The 20,694-nt window shown below is 35.9% G+C and overlaps 1 protein-coding gene and 1 non-coding gene across 7 annotated transcripts in view; one reads left to right on the forward strand and one right to left on the reverse strand.

The window, feature by feature from the left end:
• ARHGAP24 (Rho GTPase activating protein 24) overlaps positions 1–20,694 on the forward strand; it is a 750,039-nt gene that overhangs the window by 443,856 nt on the left and 285,489 nt on the right. Inside the window, exon 1 of one of the 6 annotated variants that reach the window (XM_078068886.1) lies at positions 8,953–9,171. The exons of the other annotated variants lie outside the window; for them this stretch is intronic. Coding sequence (XP_077925012.1) covers positions 9,151–9,171 — 21 coding nt within the window. The 5' untranslated portion in view covers positions 8,953–9,150. Of the gene's footprint in view, positions 1–8,952; positions 9,172–20,694 lie in introns of those variants that run through there. 6 annotated transcript variants of the gene reach the window in all.
• Positions 16,760–16,867, reverse strand: LOC118518378 (U6 spliceosomal RNA). The gene has a single exon (XR_004908598.1). It is a non-coding gene; the product is annotated as a U6 spliceosomal RNA (small nuclear RNA).

Consider the following 20,694-nt stretch of genomic DNA (forward strand, 5'->3'; position numbering starts at 1 on the left):
AAGTGAAGTGAAAGAAATTTTATTTCCTACCTATATCCATCCCTATATAAAAAAATCAAAAGATGCTGATACAAGACTGTGCTAGTTTGCTGCCACTCTCAAAAGACCACAGTTCATATTGTCTTAGGCCATGGAATATGCAACAAAAAAGATAAGGTTTATCTTCACCTGAGATGTGTGTCCATAACACGGGCAAGGGGAGGGTTTAACTACTTTCTGGTTCGTTTATCCCCTTGAAAGAGGTTTAACACTGAATCTTATTACCATAGCATAAACAGAATGCCCAGTTGTACCATAGGTGGAAAAAAAAATCTCATCTAAGGTATCTCTTTATAAACTGTTAACCTTCTATTTTGGACTAAAACCCCATTGTCATAACAAGTGTGGCTATTAGTGAAGGATTTGTGCTCTATTTAATTGTCATTGATCCTGAAACATTGAAATTAATATGTTAAAATTCTGAAGCTAAGTAAATCACACCTAAGTCATTTGATGGGCGATAACAGCAGGAAGTCAAATAAATTAGAGATTGATGTTTTCAAATTAACTACTGTTAGTTAATATTCATTAGAGTAAATCCATTTAATTTCCTCTTAATCAGTTTTATCCGAGGGGGAGCAAATTATTTGGTGTAATACATTATGCAGTGTCTGCCAGTCCCTACCTCCCGTCCCCAACGTATATGGTACTCAAAAGCAAATACAGTTCCATAGAGAAAATACACTGATCAAGTATAACTTGAATTTATTTTCCTGAAGGAAATATATTGACAAAGTTACAAATAATTTAAAGCAACCAAAGGAATGGTCAGTTTCCTCTTCATCTATGTTTAGCCATACACAGATAAAAGACAATATAACATTTTGGAGATGGACTAGTGTTTCCAGATGTTAGGGTGATGGGAAATTTTCAGAATATATGAGTTAGGTTGTGAGTGATAGATCTCATTTAGGGACCAACAGCTTTTTATTTTTATTGAACTGAGTCCTAAAATGCCTCATACTTAAATTCCTAAAAGGGTATACATATTGAATGTATTCATTTCATCCTGTGTCATCAGTTTTTATTAGAGTGTGACATTCAGATTGGTAACCTAAGTAATAGGAAGGAAATTTATTTATCCATCATTTTACCATTAGAATAAGGAAAAGATCGCTGTATATCCAAGAAATAACAACCTTATTTATTTATTTGTTTATTTATTTATTTATTTATTTATTTATTTATTTATTTAGTAGGGGAGGGGGAGCAGAGGGAGAGAGAGAATCTTTTTTTTTTATTATGTTATGTTAATCACCATACATTACATCATTAGTTTTTGATGTAGTGTTTCATGATTCATTGTTTGCATGTAACACCCAGTACTCCATGCAGAATGTGCCCTCTTTAATACCCATCACCAGGCTAACCCATCCCCCCCACCCCCCTCCCCTCTAGAACCCTCAGTTTGTTTTTCAGAGTCCATAGTCTGAGAGAGAGAATCTTAAGCAGGCTTCATACTCAGCACAGAGCTGTACACGAGACTTGATCTCACAACCCTAAGCTCATGACTGGAGCCAAAATCAAGAGTCAGATGCTTAACCAACTGAGCCACCCAGGTGCCCCAAAATATCAATCTTATTTAGAATGTGATAAGCAGAATATTTTACTGAATCATCTTAGATTCACAGTGTATTTCCTTCCTGTTGCTAACATATTTCCGTTTCCACCTTTAATGCCTGTAAGGCTCTGTGTTAGTTTAAGTTGGCTATCCTTGTATACGTTTTTGCATTTTGTATTAAATAGCGATTTTGTTTGCTGGAAAGAGTTCACTGATATCATATGTACAAATTCTTTCAACTTAACTCACAACTGGATTGTGCTTATTGTGAATTAAAAAACCCAGCAAATCATCCTCATGGCTAAGGCAGAGGCTTCTCTTTCAGCTGGGTGAAAGCAGGGGTTTCCAGAGTCCCTGCTTGACGTCCCTGCTTGACATGCAGCAATGATAAGACAAGCAGAACATTTATCAAGTTATTGTGAACTCCCCTTCTTGCCGATGGAAAAAGAAGCAGTGAAAGGGATGGGTATTGACAGAAGAGTTTTCCTGGTAGGATGTAGTTGGAGTGCAGTTTGGATATAGTTGAGCATGATAATATCAATGGATAATGAATATGCTATAATGGAAAGCATAAGAAAAATCCCCTTTGAGTTGTAGATGATCATTGGAAGAAAAATCATGACCAACTAAGGAAATGATCTTATAGTTTTATGCTGTTTTCCAACTCAGTTATTTAACTGGCATGCATTTTATGCTATTAACAAACATTTAATTATTATTACATATAGAGAGAACTACTTTGTCCTTATCACTGGGCCACACTCTAAAGAGATTATGAAGAATCATGTAATTCTGTTTCTGTACTCAAGAAGCTTAATGATCTAGTTGTGTGCAGAAAAAAAGACATGCATGAAACCAGTGAACATTACTTAGAATAACACAACACACTACTATGGCAATAAGTTCAGTCATATGGTAAATAGCAAATAGGATAATATAACTATGTGAATATGTTTTAGAAGAGAGGATAGCAAATGAGATAAAATGGAAATCAGCAGGGCTTGGTTTCTGAGGAAAGGAATGGTGAAGAAGGTAGAGCTTGAGCTTTAAAATTGGTCAAGTGTTGAAAACAAAAGGTGACAGGAAGGGCATTGCAGGGTGAGCACAGAAGCACAGAAAGTCAACATGGAAATGCTCTGTGTGGGGGGGGCCAGGGTGGGGGCAAGCAGAAAAAGGAAGGGAGCATTGACCAGATGTCATAGTAAATGTTGGTAAGTAATTAAAATTGAAGCTGGGAGACCCCAATTTGGAAAAAGCTATGAAACTTGGTAGAAATGCTGAGTCTTTTAAAAAAATTATGTTTTAATCTTAATATATTTTCTTAGTCAAACATGCACTATTATTTATTAAGCAAGAGGTGTGTGCTTGAGGGGATTGTGAGTGAGGAACAGGAAAGTGGGAAGGGAAGCTCTCCAGCAGTATCTATGTTCCCGTGCATTCACTAAAACTTGGGTATGGTTCTGCCCGTTGTGACAATTTATAAGAAAACTCAATTATTTCAGCTTTACAGATATGTCAACATCTTTATCAGTCTGGAACTTGGATTCTTACCAGAGAATCTTCGTATTTAATCATTTGATGAACTAATGGACACATAGAGGGTTATTAGGGTTTCTGTCTCTATGGCTTCCTGAGGAGGAAATAAGGCAGCCAGGAAACCATGCATATGAATTTTGGTGGGACACAAATAATCAGTCCATAACAAGTGGATTTTTTTGGCTGCCTCTCCCCATTCCCCACCATTCTTTGCTTTCTCCCTTTCTAACTTATCCTTCGGTTGGCATGGAAAAAGGTTTGAATGAGAGACGAGGGCAACATACACCACTTCGATCTGAGCACTTCCTCATTCATCTTCTTTCTAGATACGCAGAAGGGAATCAAACTAACAAGTTTTTATTTTAAATTTCACTTTTCCAAGAGGCATATCCAGACCACTCTATTTAATCCTGTAACCTGACCCCTCCCCCCACCTCCCAGTAACTCCTGATCTCACTCTATTTTTTAGATTTTCTTCATAGTTATTACCATCTTCTAAGATACTATAAAATGTGCTTGTTTTATGTATTGTTTATTGTCTGTCTCCTGTAATGAAATATAAGATTCACTAGGACAAGGGTCTTTATTTTGTTCACTGATCTATCCAAGGTACCTAGGATGGTGTCTGGCCTATCGTAGGCACTCGATATATATTACTGAATGAATAAATGCACAACTACTAAGTTAGCTAGATGAAAAGGATATATTTATCTATCGCCCATTAATAATTTTAACAAAGGACTAATTGTATAAACTGCATCATGATTTCAAAACTCAGATCTAGCAATGATTTCTACTTTCTTAAGAGACTGTCGAGTAGAAGTATAAGCTAAATTATGATTTCAAAACTCAGATCTAGCAATGATTTCTACTTTCTTTCTTCTTTTTTTTTAAAGATTTATTTATTTATTTGTCAGAGAGAGAGAGCGAGAGAGCACAAGAAGGGGGAGCAGCAGGCCGAGGGAGAAGCAGACTCCCCCCTGAGCAAGGAGCCCGATGCAGGACTTGATCCCAGGACCCCGGGATCGTGACCTGAGTCAAAGGCAGACGTTTAACAGACTGAGCCACCCAGGCATCCCAATGATTTCTACTTCCTTAAGAGATCGTCCAGTAGAAGTAATAAGTGGATATATTTTGAAGAGAGAGCCAACAGGAGTTGCTCGTGCACTGAGTGTGGGTGTGAAAGAGGGAAATCAAGGATAACTTCAAGAATTTTGGCTGAACAAACTAAAGGATAGAATTGACATCAACTGAGATAGGAAGGATTACAGGGAGAACAGGTTTGTTGATGGTGTGGATGGTGGTTGGAGGTAAGATGAGGAGCTCAGTTCTAGTCATGTTGAGTTTAAGATGTCCATCAGACATCCGGGTGAAGACAAAATACTTGAATATGTGAATATCAAGTTAAGGATAAAAGCACAGACTTTTATCCTTAAGATTTATGCAAATTTATATTGATTTCATCTAAAAACTCACTCCTATTATTGTCAGTTTGATTTGAAGTGAACTATGCATGTATATTTAAGATATCACTAAAGAAAACAATGGAAAATCAGTCTCATTGTTTTTGAGAAGTACCCTGGGTGAACATTTCCATTTTAGGGTTTCTCTTCCAGCAGGCAAGAGAAAAATAAAATATTTCTTTGCGATTATTTCAAACTATTTTTGGATTATCCTAAATTATTTTTTATGCACATTTTATTTGCAGTATTTATTCCTTGAGAATTTTTCACACCCTTCTCCCGGAAATTAACTAAGTAGATCTTAAAGAGGAGGACATATTTCATTGTAAGGCATAAAGTGAATACCTTTTAGATATTTTATTAGTTTGTCTCTATGATTACAGGAGTTTTAAAGTTTTATAGAAAGAGGAGCTAAGACAATAACCACTTCTATTAATTCTGCCTCCTTCAGGTACTTCTATGTCTTCTTTCAGACGGCCACACTAAACTTGAAATCCCTTTATCTTCATGACCACAATATCTATTTGTTGTATGCATTGCCTAATAGCCACTAGGTACTTTTTTGTTGTTTTTGTTGTTTGTATCTTTCAAAAAAGTTGTACCTTATGCATGACTGCATCCTGTGTAAAATAAATAACATCAATAAATCAAGAATTGGGAACATCTGTCATAAAAGGAAAAGTCTGTTCTTGTATTTCATATCTGATCTGATCTGATTTTGGTTGATTGCAGTTTTCTCTTTTTAAGATTAAGAATTTCTTGGGTGGTCCTGACAGATGTTCAGGAACCTTTAAACTCTCACATTAGCCCAAACTGTAGAGTTAGGGACATCGAGATCCATCTAGAGACATGAACACACGTGTGTGTACTGTATGTATTTGTATAATAAAATGAGGGCTCCAGCTGACTAAAAACATGTGGTAAGTGAATTTAATAAAATTCTTTTTTGAAAGATGATCATCCAAACCATCTGCAGTGTGGTCAGATCACACGTCCTTCATGTCTTGTCTGAGAGGACAAAATAACCAGAGATTTGGATCCAGTTCCTCAGTCTAAAGAAGGCTATTCAAAAGTCCATCACCCAGGGTGTATATTTCTTCTGCTGAAAGGTTGTATCATCTGTACTCCACTCTAGTCGGCCTTTGAATATGTGTGTCTCTCTTTTTCTTTTTCTCTGGTTATAACATATATGTGTATGAAATATGCACACCCATATGGAATAAAGCTTCTCTCTTTATGACTATTATGTAAGTATATCAATAAGATGAGGGGAGAGGAGGAACTTAAAAAGGGAAGTATACTCTCATGTTTTGGTGGAAAGGCACAATGAAAGAGAGAAATGAAACTAGTCTTTGTTTAAAAAATCTGCTCTTTTTTTTGGCTAAGAGAAACAGATGTACCTTTTATTTACACAGATGCAGTTTTCTTAAAATTAGAATAATGCATACATTCAAATGTTTATTTCAGGTTACTTCCTAGCACCATAATAAATACATGTCAACCTTACTAATAATTAATAATTTATTAATATTCATTTTAATGATATATATTTCTTAAATGGATTTTTAACTGAAATACTTCCATTTCCATTAGCATATTAGTGTTTTTATAGATTTTAAATTATTATAGGAAAAGATATATATATATTTATTTTATTATGTTATGTTAATCACCATACATTACATCATTAGTTTTTGATGTAGTGTTCCATGATTCATTGTTTGCATATAACACCCAGCGCTCCATTCAATACGTGCCCTCTTTAATACCCATCACCAGGCTAACCCATCCCCCCACCCCCCCCAGAACCCTCAGTTTGAAAAGATATATTTTTAAGACACAATGAAAATAATTATAATGTTCCTTTCAGTTTGATCATTTTTTTCTTACACAAATCATCAGTGAGTTATTCAGTATAATGCAAAAAACAAAAAGATGTGTTTATATTTTGTTTTGTTTTGTTTGCCTTAAGGGTTGTGAACTTTGATATACTATAATTGAGATTATTTTCAGAATACATGACTAGGTTGTTAAGATTAAATTCATGTTTAATTTACAGCATCATTTGTACTCAGCTTTGAACATGGAACCTCAGATGCCGTTACCGTGAAAATGTAGACAAGGCTTACTGTGATATAACTGGTTTTTGTATGTGTGTCTTGAAGTTCTAGTATCTTCAGTGGCACACCCACCCAGCTTCGTTAAGCTGGGTAATTAACCTGTGAGTAAGCATAAGCAAAATTTTAACTTCTTATAAGGGATCCCTGGAGGCCATTCTTTGGGTCTGGAAAATACAAGATATGTTCAGAACAGTGAGGGAAAAGGACTTTTTTGGCTGAGTAAGGTTGGTTGTGGATGGACAGAGGTGTATACATCAAAGGTGCCAGTGAGACCATCACAGAGACCCATGTGAAAGGAAAGGTCACGTGCAGGAAAGGACAGGAAAGAGAAACCTGTATATTAACGGGATGAAGGAGAAAAACGAGTAAAAATGAACTAAAGGTCCAACCAAGATTATTCATGAGACAGTTGGGTCATTGTTGGTGAAAGTGAGGCTGGGAAGGAGATTTTATCTTTAATTTATGTTAAAAACAGATTCTATCAATTCAGTGAAAATAGAATAATTACGATGAAAGTTGCCAGGTCACCAAGAGCCAGAGTTCTATAAGAAATTCATTCATATTTTTTTAATTCATCTATTCAATAATTTACTCAGTCCACAAATATTCTGAGTACCCGCTATCTGAAAGATCCTACTGTTTTCTCTTCAGGGAGTGTGACTGATACTGTGGAGAAGCTTGCAAAAATGCATTACGCACCTAACTCCTGCCTTGGAGCATATTACTCAGATGAGAAAAAGTACAACAGGAATTGGGCATTCCTGTTAGGAGAAATTTGCAAAATTATTTCATGGTGCAAGGGTACATCATTCTGACTGGAGTGATGTGTAGAGAGGATACTTCAAGACCAGGTGTTCGGGTGAGTGGGGTGAGATTGCAGATGGGCCAGAACACAGGGGTGTGGATGAAGCACTGTTTGGGGTTGACTGAGTTGGCAGCAGTGGGAAATCCTCCAGCCCCCCACAGCATCAGTGACACTGCATTTATTAAATGTCAGGTTTACTGAGGTATAATTTACATATAGTTACATAATCACCACCACAGTCAAGGTATAGAATAGTTACATAACCCCACAAAAAATTCCCCTGTGTCCTTTCTCAGTCTTTTCTTTTCTCACCCTCAGCATCTGGTAACAACTGATAATGTTTTTCTCCCTGTAGCTTCTTCTTTTCCACATATGGTATAAATGCAGTCTACAGCATGTGGCCTTTGAGCCTGGCTTCTTTCATTAAACATAATGCATTTGAAATTCATCCATGCTGTTCTGTGTTTTTTGTAGCTCCTTCCTTTTCATTGCTGAGTAGTACTCAATTGTAGGGAGGCATCGTCCCTTGTTTATCCATTCCGCTGCTGAGGGACATTTGGGTTACATCCAGTTTGGGGGTAATTATGAGTAGATCCACTATATACATTTGTATACTCATTTCTACAACTCATGCTGTAATATATCTTCTTTCCACCTTTGCAGCCTTCAGCTTTGAGTCAATAAAAACCACATCTTCAAGTTCAGGTTTTAAAAAATGCATATAAGAATGTGCTAAATTGTTAATATCAAACCACTTATTTATAAGTTAACATTTTTTGGTGGCTATAAGAAGAAAACTTTTATAAGATACCTATGGAATGGAGACCATTAGAAAAATAAGAGAAAATAAGGCAGTGATAGGGGAGTTTGGGCAATAATTAAAAGTAACTTTTGCCAAATGGACCATCACACACTCACTGGGAACAAAAACAATGTAATCAGAACACCTGTTAGCAAAATTTTAGAGCTTTTTTTTATTGAATTACGTTGCCCAGATATAGATGCATATAGTGCAGCATTTCTAAAAATTAGTGGGGTTTTTTTGTGTACTTACCATGTGCAGGCATTATGTTAGACTGTCAATGGTTCTATGAGTCAATTGCTAGAATGATCTCTGTTTTAGAGATGGAGAGTCTGAGGTATGGAGCAGTTTAGAAAGTTGCCCAGGATTGTACTAACAAGGAAGCAAAGCTTATATGTAAACAAAGTCGGTCTGACTCCAGAACTCATGCTCTTTACTTCTACTCAGTGGCATTTCTTGTGAGGTACTGAGTTTGGGGCACCATGCTTTAACGGTTAGAGTGACAAACAAGCTTGGATTCAGAGCAGACCATCTGGATGATGAGGTGTTTGGACCTTATGCTTCTGAACAGATGATCAAAATATGAACAGGAAGGAGAGACTTCAAGCGGGCATGGTAACTCTCTTCAGAGATGCTGAGAGCCAGAGGGCATTATCAGGCAGTGGTTTTGAAGGAGGGTGGGAATGGGGCAGGAATTCCCAAGACAGATTTCAGCTGGGTATGAAGTGGCACTTGGAAAGGACACCAGAGGCTACCATTATGGAATGAACTTCCTTTAAAGGTAGTAAGTGCCTTTTCAGTGGAATGTTCAACATGAATTCAAGATGAATGAAGACAGAATCAAGGTATTTTGTAGAAGAATGGACTGAGTAACTTTAAAATACTTCCCAGCTCTAGGAGTGTGTGATATGTAGATGTAAAATCAACTGAGGGGGCAGATTACCTCTCAAAATTCCATTAGAAAAAGTCTTTTCTAATAATAATTAAAAAAAAAAAAGAAAAAAGAAAAAGTCTTTCTTTGTTCGACTCCAAATCTGTTAAATACCATATCTGTTGAACGGGGTATATTTTAAAGATAATTTAGTAAAATATATTTTGCTTGATTATTAAGTAGAAATGGCTGAGTATACTGTGAAAATTTCTTGTTAAAAAATGCTAACATGAATTTCATCTTGCTTACTAAAATTTACCTGTTACAATGAAGAACTTTCATAGAGAGTCCACTTTTAATTCGATATTGTTCCATGACTAACAATCATTAATTTATTTTAAAAATTTAGTGAAAACAGATTTCTACTAGACATGAAACATATTTCACTGAAATATGGGTTCTTCAAAAAGATGTATTTTTGAGATATATTATATGAGTACCTCCTTTTGTTTGTATTTTTTAAATTCAGATTTATTTCCTAATACCACTGCTATACATCTTTGCTAGGAAATATTTTTTTTTACCCGTGCTCGTGGGTAAAGAAAATGAAAAAATATAGTTGATTTTTGTGCTTTTGTATTATTTGCACCAGAGAAATTGGGAGCTCTTCCTTGTGCTTTCTGAATTAGTATTTTACTTTGACCATCTAAGAGATAACTGTTAGCCATTTACCTTTTATTTTTACTAAGTCTAGAAAAAGATTTCCAATAAGATTTTTAAATAATACTTAGATAGTTATAATCATAGAATACAACTAGACTTTAAATTTAGATTTTAGGTTTCCTCAGAGAGAGCTGGATGAACAACAGTGATTCCCCTACAGGTTTTTATTTTTCATTAAAAGTAGAAATAGTTAAAAATAGTTTCTACCCTTTGGACAAATATGCAGCACACAAGCTATATTTTCTTGGAAAAAAGAAAAAAGAAAAGAAAACCTAATTGACATTAGAGTGTTGGACCGTTTATTGTCCCATCCAAAAACAAGGTCACCAATGTCTCTGGTACAAAAAATGAAGGTTGATTATCTCAGTCTGGAATGAAAATGAGGCTAGCATGCTTATTGCACCGAGTTCTGAATGTGCAAAGAGCATCTGATTTATGTCATAATTTACTTAATTTTATATTTCTTTTTTAGATGGAAAGGAAGTAACAGGCTTTTTCCCCCCCGCCCAGTCTCCATCAGCTTGTTGTTAATAGGTGGCATAATGGTCTGAGTGAGCTGAGGAAATTGTTTAGAATTCTGCCTAGTTCTAGGTCAGAGGCTTGCTGGTTTTCATTTCCTAATTTGCCAAAGAAAATCTCTCTGCAAGATGAACCTGAAAACCGATGTATGTATTGAACAGTATCTTGCTCAAACCTCATTTATTCTTCAATATATGTTATTTTGAGTCATATTGTGTGTGTGATTACTTTTCAATGCACATTGTTCTATTAGGTTGTAAATATAAATAATAATAATAGATAACATTTATTGAGTGTTAAAACTCTATCCTGTACCAAATGAATTACCAAACTAGACTTAGATAAAAACAATCCTAATCATGGCAACTATTTACCCCTAACCATATATAAGGTATTATGCTAAACACTGTACATGTCTTATGTTGTTTAAAACTCTAAACAACATTCTAGGCTCTTTTTTTAGTTCCATTTTACTAATGAGGAAACAGAGATACAAATATTTATAATAGTTTTCTCAAAGTCGTATATCTAGGATGTAGAAGTTAGAGTTTAAAACCGGCTCATTAAAAAAATAGTAATAATAAAAATAAAACCAGCTCATCAGAATCTCAAGCCTGTGCTCTTACTTTACTGTCTTTCTCTACTTAAAATAATCCTAATGAATGCATATTTTCCTCCCCTTCCCGACGCTTATATCATGGTGCCTTTATGTTGGAGAAGAGGCTAAAGCTTGGGAGGTCAGAGCGCACCCACTACCGGAATCCTCTTTCTAACAACCTCACCAAGTGAGGTCTCAAGTCAATTCATCTAAAAAAACCAATTTTATCCTTCAAAATCTATAATCATTAGACAATGTGAGTTATCTTGGGAGAATAAAAGGAACATATTGTCTTTTTTATAATGTTTAACAGTTTACAAATTCCACCTACCTTATTTGGTTTTAATCTCCAAATCATCCTCTGTGTTAGTCCAAGTATGTACTATATTATAATTATCCCTATTTTATAAGTGATGAAACTCACCAAAAAAACTAGGTGACTTCATTCAACTTTTGTCTGTACCTTTTATATGCCTAGTACCGTCTTAACTACTGGGGATACAAAAGTAAAGATAGCTCTGCTCTTGAGGGCTTTAGAGACTATAGCATACTGGGGGCTCAGATGCTTTCAGTGACACTACTCTGCTTCCTTTCTTAGTAATGAATCGTCATTATTAAAAAAATTCAAGTAGTACCCATTCTGATAGAAGGGTTTCCTGAGGGTTTCAAAGCTCTCATAAGATGGCAGTGTTCTCCAAACATCTGTAGAAAGAATATTCCTGAGAATGATTCACACACACACACACACACACACACACATCTATATATACATGCATACACACATGTGTGTGCATGCACATCACTCGCAGTTATGTCTAGAATTAAGCACTTATCATTTGCAGCTTTGCAGTTTAAGGACACCTTTTTTCAACCATACAGATGGGAGGAGACAGAGGAGAAGATCACACAGCATGTTTTAGAGCCAAGTTTGGAAGTACATCAGTTGTGCCCATTTGCTACGGGTCAGAGCTCAGTCGCATCACCTCACCTAGATACAAGAGTGACTGGGAAATGAAGCTTCGCGGTGTGCTCAGGAGGGAAATGCAATGGCTGTGTAAATATAGTACCAGCTGTGCTTCATTTAGATTTAAGAATTAATTATTAATAGTATAACAGGTTACAGGAGAAAAACATCTGATTATTTCTATAGATACAAAAGAAGTTTAATAAAATTTAACTTCTATTCATGATATTGAAAAACAAAACAAAGCAATTCTTGGCAAACTAAGTGATAAAGAGTATCTTATTAAAAACCTCTAGCAGGCGCGCCTGGGGGGCTCAGTTGGTTGGTTAAGTGTCTGCCTTTGGCTCAGGTCATGATCCCACAGTCCTGGGAACAAGCCCTGCATCCGGTTACCTGTTCAGCGGGGAGCCTGCTTCTCCCTCTCCCTCTGCCTGTAACTCCGCCTGCTTGTGCTCTCTCTCTTTCTCTCTGTCAAATAAATAAATAAAATCTTTTTTTAAAGAAACAAAAAACCTGTAGCAGTCATCACAGTTAATAATGGCACATTGAAAACATTCTTCTTAATACCTGGACTTAGTTAAGAATACATGTGATCATTACTTCAATTCACCATTTTATTAGTGGGTCCTTGTCAGCAAACATTAAGATAAAAGAAAGAAACTGTTTAAGGATTGGAGAAGAAGATACACAACTGCCATTATTTACAGATCATATGTGTGCCTAGAAAACCCTCAGATATGTTACAGATAAGAGTTTAACAAGATTGATGTATATAAAATCAATACACATTTTCATATCCTAGCAGTAAACAGTTCAAAAGCATATTTTAAATGCTATTTTAAAAAGCATCAAAATATACAAAGTATATATATACACACACACATATATATGTGTATATATATACATACACTGCATATATAATATATAATAGCATATATACAATTAGAAATTTGTATATATATGAAAATATACACATGATAATTCTTTGTGGAAAGACATTTAAAAACCTATATTAATGGAGAGATGTAACAGGTTTCTGGATTGGAAGTCTTAATCCTGTAAAGATTCCATTAATATTATAAATGTTTCATATTGTAAGAAGGGAATTGATCTATGGATTCAATGCAGTGCCAATAAATATCCTAACAGGATATTTTGGAGGGAGGTGTTGATAAGGAGGTTCTAACTTTATATGGAAGTGCAAAGGGCCAAGAATAGATAGGACATTTCTGATGAAGGAGAATGAAACAAGACTTACCTTACCAAATATGGTAATAATTAATATAATATATAACTCATGTAATATAGTATATTATTCATGTAAGGACAGACAAATTGACCAACAGAACAAAATAACACAGATCCTCACGTATGTGAAAAGTAATTTAATAACAGAGCTGGAAGAGATAGGAAGATCAGTTGGGAAAGAATAGACTTCTCAGTAAATGGTTCTGGGATTATTGTTCCCATTTCTACTGAATCATTGCCAGCAGCAAGTAAATACACTCTATTATATCCTCCCCTAAAACAAAATAGGACAAAACACAAACACCTTGGTACCTGCATTCATCCTGCTACTAGTCATTTGCCAGATCCCTGTCACATGAAAATTTTAGGGGAAGTTATCTGTAATAACTGTCTCCACCTGCCTGTCACAGATTCTTTCTTCAGCCCACTGGAGTAAGACTTGCTTTTCTACCACTCCCTTGAGATTGCCCAATATCTTCTTTTGGACCAAGTCTGTCTGTCAGTGTTCTAGTTGTGCTCTCATTTGATTGTTCCACAGCATTTAATGCAGATGACTATTTCTTGTAATTTCTTTTTTTTTTTTTTTTAAGATTTTATTTATTTATTTGATAGAGAGAGACACAGCGAGAGAGGGAACACAAGCAGGGAGTGGGAGAGGGAGAAGCAGCCTTCCCGGCGAGCACGGAGCCCGATGTGGGGCTCGATCCCAGGACCCCGGAATCATGATCTGAGCGGAAGGCAGACGCTTAACGACTGAGCCACCCAGGTGCCCCTCTTGTAATGCTTTCTTATCGGGGCTTTTGGCGTCCTGCACCTGCCCCTTCTTCTTCCCTGACCCCTCCTCAGCCTTCCATCTGGCTCCCTCTCCACTGTAGGCCCCCTAGATTTAGGCGTGCTCTCAAGATCTTCCCTTGGCCTCCTACCTTAACTAGGCTATATATTCTCCCTGGATTACCTGAATGAATTTTGCGATTTCAAATGCAATTTATAATCAGAGGACTCTCAAAAGTAAATCTTCAGCTTGAATCTGTCTCTGGAACTTGAGACTCATATATCTAACTTCCTACTGTCATTTTCTTGTATGTCTAATGGGCACTTTATACTTACTGTATACCAAACTCCTGATTTTCCCCCAAATCCTGTTTCTTCCCTACCCTATCTCCCCCATCATAATATAGGAGATCACCCAGCATTGTAATGCTGACACAATTCTAGGCTTGTCTCCTCTTCTTTCCTTGAGCTCCACACCCAACACATTACCAAATCCTGTTTACCTTCAAAACATAATCCAAATAATAACACCTTTCTTTTTCTCAATGGCTACCAATCTTCTTTATCCTGAACTAGCCTAGCCTCCTGCTTCTTCTCTTGTATCTCTACAATATATTTTCTATTCATTAGTCAGTGTTCTTTTAAAAAGGCAGATCAGTGAAACATGTCATGGGGGTTAAGTATGCTTATCATGATGAGCATTGGGTGATGTATGGAAGTGTTGAATCACTCTATTGTACACCTGAAACTATTATAACACTGTATGTTAACTACATCAAATTAAAATAAAACAAATAAAAATAAAAATCAGGTGATACTGTGCTCAGAACCCTTCAATGGCTTCTCATTGCATTTAGAATAAAAATACAAACACTTAACCTTAGCTTATAGAGCAAGGTACCCCTGCCTTCCTCTCAGACATCGACACTTTCCCCTTCATCCTCACGTGGATGGACTTTTCTTAGCATTTAGATCACAGCTAAAATGTCACCTGCTCAGAGAGGCCTTCTTTGAACAGTCTTTCCAAAGTAGCCATCCAGGCACTTTCAAACATACCACCCTATTTTAATTACAACCCAGCGTTTTACATTATCTAATTATTCCCTTATGTTTTAAATTTTATTTATAAATGGACAGATATATGTATGTCTTCCTTTCTTAAAATATAAGCTTCATGATAACAGGAGTGTTATCTAATTTCTATGCTGCTGTAGCTTCACTCAAAATATTTTCTGACTCAGGGAAGAAATTCTATAAAAATTCATGTTGCATGATTATAGCATTGTCATGATATCTGGCCTTGTGTTTTGTTACAGTGCCTTCTTTAGTGTAGGAAATCGATGCATGTTAAAATAGCAACCAGAACAACAGCAACAATCCAAAACCCACTTAATGTATTTTAGAAGTGGGAATATTGTTGTATTAATTTTAACTGTTGTAAATTAGATTTTAATTGGATTATCACATTAATTGTGTCTGGTTGATCTGACAAGGGCAGGGTGAAAATGTATATTTCGAATTGAAACACTTTGCTTCTTGTTTTAAATTTTTTTTATCTTTCTTTTATTATGTTATGTTAATCACCATACATTACATCATTAGTTTTTGATGTAGTGTTCCATGATTCATTGTTTGTGCATAACACCCAGTTCTCCATTCAATACATGCCCTCCTTAATACCCATCACCAGGCTAACCCATCCCCCCACCCCCCTCTCCTCTAGAACCCTCAGTTTGTTTCTCAGAGTCCATAGTCTCTCATGGTTCGTCTCCCCCTCCGATTCCCCCCCTTCATTTTTCCCTTCCTACTATCTTCTTCTTTTTTTTTAACATATAATGTATTATTTGCTTCTTAATCATAGCAGCCAATTCAATGTTTTTAAGGCAGGGAAAGAAGTCAATGACACTTGAGTAGCTGGGGACAGGAGCCAGGAACAAACATAATGTGTGCTGTCGTGGGAGAGCAACTATAAAATCAATGGAACTTCTGAGATTAAAAATACTAGACTATTAAAAAAAAATACTAGACTATTGAATCCAAAACTTTAGTCACTGATATTTTCCTCTGAGATTATTTTGCTAAGCAAGAAGAGTAGCTATTCACCAAGGAAAGCCAAATTTAAATTTAGGATAAAATATTCCTACACACACATATATACACACATTATCAAAGAAACTTAAATATGAAACAAAACTTTTTTACCCCCCCAAACTTTTTTTAAATGTGCCTAGGCTCATACTCGCTGCAGTTTCTCGGTTCCAAATTGTCTTAGTATATCCAGAATAACACAGAGCCCACTAGCTGTATCTTTAACGCTGTGAGTGAATTAATTCAAAACAGCTCTTTACATAAAAGGGTTATATTTTCATATTAAAAAAGTAATATTCTTGCAATGTAGAAATTCTGGAGAAAAAGTAAAAAGGATATTTAAAAAATTCAACAGTATAGAGAAAAGTATTAATAGTTTATGATTATATTTTTGTTTTAAATATTATTTACATTTTATTTTTACATGTTATTTTCATTTTAAATTTATGAATAGGTAAAACATTCATATGATTTCAAAATCAAAACTGTACTAAATGTGTATGTTGAAAAATCCTATATATATATATATATTATTATTTTCTGTGTATGCATATAGCTATATATGTACATATATATGTGTGTATATATATATATAGCTCTGTAGAGAGCTCATATACAAATTCTCTGATAGATATAAATTACTTTATTTTTATGACTGCATAATACTCCATTAGGCAGATATATCATCCTTGCACAGGGGCCATGCTAATCTTCTCTGTATCGTTCCAATTTTAGTATATGTGCTGCCGAAGCGAGCACTAGGCAGATGTATCATAGTTTATTAAATCAATTTTTCATTAATGAACACCTGAGTTGTTTCCAGTTCTGCTGTTTGTAATGCAAATAACCTTGCATATATGTTGTTTCTTAGCTTTCTGAGTGTGATAAATATCACCCAAGTACCTTCTATAAGAATTTTACTGTTTTTCCCTCCTACCACCTCCTACATGAGAGTGCTGCTTTCTTTCTTTTTTTTTTTTTTTTTTAAGATTTTATTGATTATGAGAGTGAGTTAGAGAGAGAGCAGGAACGGGGGAGAAGCAGAGGCAGAGGGAGAGGGAGAAGCAGACTCCCCACTGAACAGGGAGCCCTGAGCAGGGCTTGATCCCAGGACCCTGAGATCATAACCCGAGCCAAAGGTAGATGCTTAACCAACTGAGCCACCCAGGCGCCCCAAGAGTGCTGCTTTCTTTACCAATAGAAAATGTTGTAAAACTTTTGTAATTTTGCAAAAGCATATTATCTTTACACAAGTAAACCTGCACTGCATATGCAACTTCAGCACCAAATTTTAAGGATCATATTGAACATAATTGACTGTAGTTCAAAGAAGTAGAGGAAAGCCAAGAAAAGTAGGTGTACCGTAAGTCAAAGGAGATTTTTTTTTTAAAGTTCAGTGTCAAAAGCAAATGGATTAAGTCCTAGGTTGCCTTCTTCCTGCTAAAGACATTTTTCTTCCAAATAAACTTCCCAATTTTAAAATTTAAATATATGGAAAGTTATTTAACTATAAAACAATTGTACTTGGTTGTTTAAAAGAATTAGCAAAATCTTTGTATTTAGCATCTCAATTTATTTTGGGACTGTAGGTTTACCTTTTATACAGTTTCTTGCAAGGTTGAATCACATTTTTTTCCCACTTTATTTTTATTTATTTTTTTTAAAGATTTTATTTATGTATTTGAGAGAGAGGGAACGCACACAAGCAGGGCTGGGGGGGGCGCAAAAGGAGAGAGAGAAGCAGGCTTCCTGCTGGGGCCCTTCTTGGGGCTCAATCCCAGGACCCCAGGATCATGACCTGAGGTGAGGGCAGACACTTAACCGAGTAAGCCACCCAGGCACCCTCCACTTTATTTTTAAATACACAAAGTGTTTATTAGTTATTTAAGATAAAAGGTTAAATGGAACTATTTTAATTATCATCAATTTTCTGGTCCATTGAAAATGGCTTATTGGACCCTTCTTTTTAGGGGTTCCAGATTTTCCCATAATAGATATTATATAGCTATGTTTTTGCTCTTCATATTTCTATTTCATAATGAGACATAAGCTCCAAAAGAATTTTCTTTTTCTCCTACTGCCATAGACCTCACTTGAAACCTTTGGCATTTACCACCTTCTGAACAGCTGACAGTTCTTTTTCTGGTTGAGAAATAATAAACGTTGTAAAATGGTATATATTGTTGGACATAAAATACAAAGTCAAGGTCCCAGTACTTAATTGAGAGGGGTTAGCAATTAAACTCAGTCCTCTCCAAATAAAGACTCTTAACCTTGCCGCAGATATTCTGTTCTGGGGTTCCAAAAACATGAAGGTGACACTAATCGGTTCCTCGTATTGAGGATTATTGAAGATTATTATTGAGAGTCGAGGGTGGAGTAAGGAGGGATTTTCTTTGGCCACCACCTAATTTCAGTACCTTGTATGCTGTGGACTCGCCCCCAGAACCACTGGCTAATTAGAGCCTAGCCATCACTTACCAACCCTTTGAGAATTAGCAGTGGACTTCTTTCAAAACCTCAACTTTTTACGGCTCCTCACAAGGGATCATTTGCTTCCAAAGTATCTTTTATATGTATTAACTTATATATATTAGTTTCCTTTGACTGCTATAACAAGTTCCCACGAATTTGATGGCTTGAAACAACAGAAATTTATTCTCTCACAGTTCTGAAGTCAAAAGATTTGAAATCAGGGTATATAGGCAGGGCCGGACTTTTGAGAGGCTCTAGGAAGGAACTCTTCCAGCTTCTGGTGACTGTCACCATTTCTTGGCTTGTGACTGTGCCCTTTCAGTCTTTGCATCTATTTCCACATCGCCCCCTGTGAGATTATCATATCTGCCTCTTCTATTTTCTTTTAATATTTCTTTATTTATTTGGGAGAGGGCGTTGGGGGGGGGGAGCGTGGAAGGGTGTTACAGAGGGAGAGGCAGTGAGAATCTCAAGTCCACTCTGCCCTGAGCAGGGAGCAGGGAACTCTAGGCGGGGCTCGATCTCATGACTCTGAGATCACAACCTGAGCAGAAACCAAGAGTCTGACGCTGACGGACTGCACCACCAGGGCACACCATATCTGCCTCTTCTCTAAAGATATTTGTGATTGGATTTAAGGCCCACCCAGATAATCCAGGATAATTCTCTGTCAGGATTCTTAACTGAATTACATCCACAGAGACCCTTTTTGCTGATAAGATTACACTTACAGGTTCCAGGAATTAGGACCTGCTATCTTTGGGTGGCCGTTATTCAGAGTACTATACTATATTTAGACATGGTCTTGAACTGTCTTCCACAGTCTTTACTGCAAAGCAGAAATTTAACCTTGAGATTCCAAATGCCCCTATCCAACCTTGATTTCTCCTGTCATTTTTCTTTGTTTTAAAAATATACTTATATTTTTTTCTTGGTATGCTAGTAAAATGTGCTCACATTTAAAGTTTTAAAGTTATTTTAAAGTTTTAAAGTTTTAAAGTTATTTTAAAAATAGGAAAAACTTAGCAAAATAAAAATCGTCTATGACCTGAATAGTCAAAGATAACCACTTATTAACATCTCCATTTTTTTCCTCCTAAGCATTTAGCATCCTCAGCACATGGTGCATACTAAATATATATTTGATGAAAAAACAAGCAAGTGAACATTGCATTGTAGCTTTCTATCATCTAAAGGAAGTGGAGCTTGAACGTTAGGGGGGTCAGGTTGCATCTCTTGCACTTCACCAGCTATATGTTACTCAATCTATTTATGCCTCAACATTCCTACTGTGAAATGGACAGTCATAACTGTACCTCCACATAGGGCTTTTTAGAAGATTACAATACACAGCAGAGGGTTGGCACATAAGTCTCAGTAGATATGAGCTCTAAGATTCAAGATGGAAAAAGGGGATTTCACTCCAAAGTTAGTAATTGTTGGGGGATGGATTTTGTGTCAACATTTGGATTTTTTTCTCCCAATTAATTGATTAATTGAGAATTAATTAATTTAAATCTTTCAAAAATGGCATGGAACACCATAAGGAAATTAGTGAGATATTCCGGCTGAACTCTGGATGACCGTGGTATTGAAAAAGGATTCACATATTTAATAAGCATGAGGATGGTCATTTCTAAGGTCTCTACCAATTTTGAGAGTATGATTATAAAATTTTGAATTTTGAATAATAATATCTTCCTTTTCCCATATTCCTAATTTGTTTTCCTCATGCTGTCAAGGAACTTCTCCATTTTCCGATAAATCAAGAACATGTAGACAAATAGGAGTGATCTAAATGTAGCTAGACAGGTAATGGCCATGTTCCCAGGGTGAATGTTCATGCAGGAGGACTCCATTGGGGAATAAATTTATGTACTTCTGTTCTGTCCAGAGGGGGTGTTCACATGGGTTCTTGTGTCTGAGAAGAAAGGGTTAAAAGCTTTTAAATGAATTATATCAAAATATGTTACATATTTCTCCCCATCACAATTAATGCATAATTAATTAGCCTCCTAGGATCTGAACATGTGTAATAATATTATGAAAATGCTGCTTTAAACGAAAATGAACGCAGAATGACTATGCTTCTCAAGTGCTAAATCTGCAGT

This window comes from Halichoerus grypus, chromosome 3 (genome assembly GCF_964656455.1).
Source record: "Halichoerus grypus chromosome 3, mHalGry1.hap1.1, whole genome shotgun sequence".
Classification (NCBI taxonomy): domain Eukaryota; kingdom Metazoa; phylum Chordata; class Mammalia; order Carnivora; family Phocidae; genus Halichoerus; species Halichoerus grypus.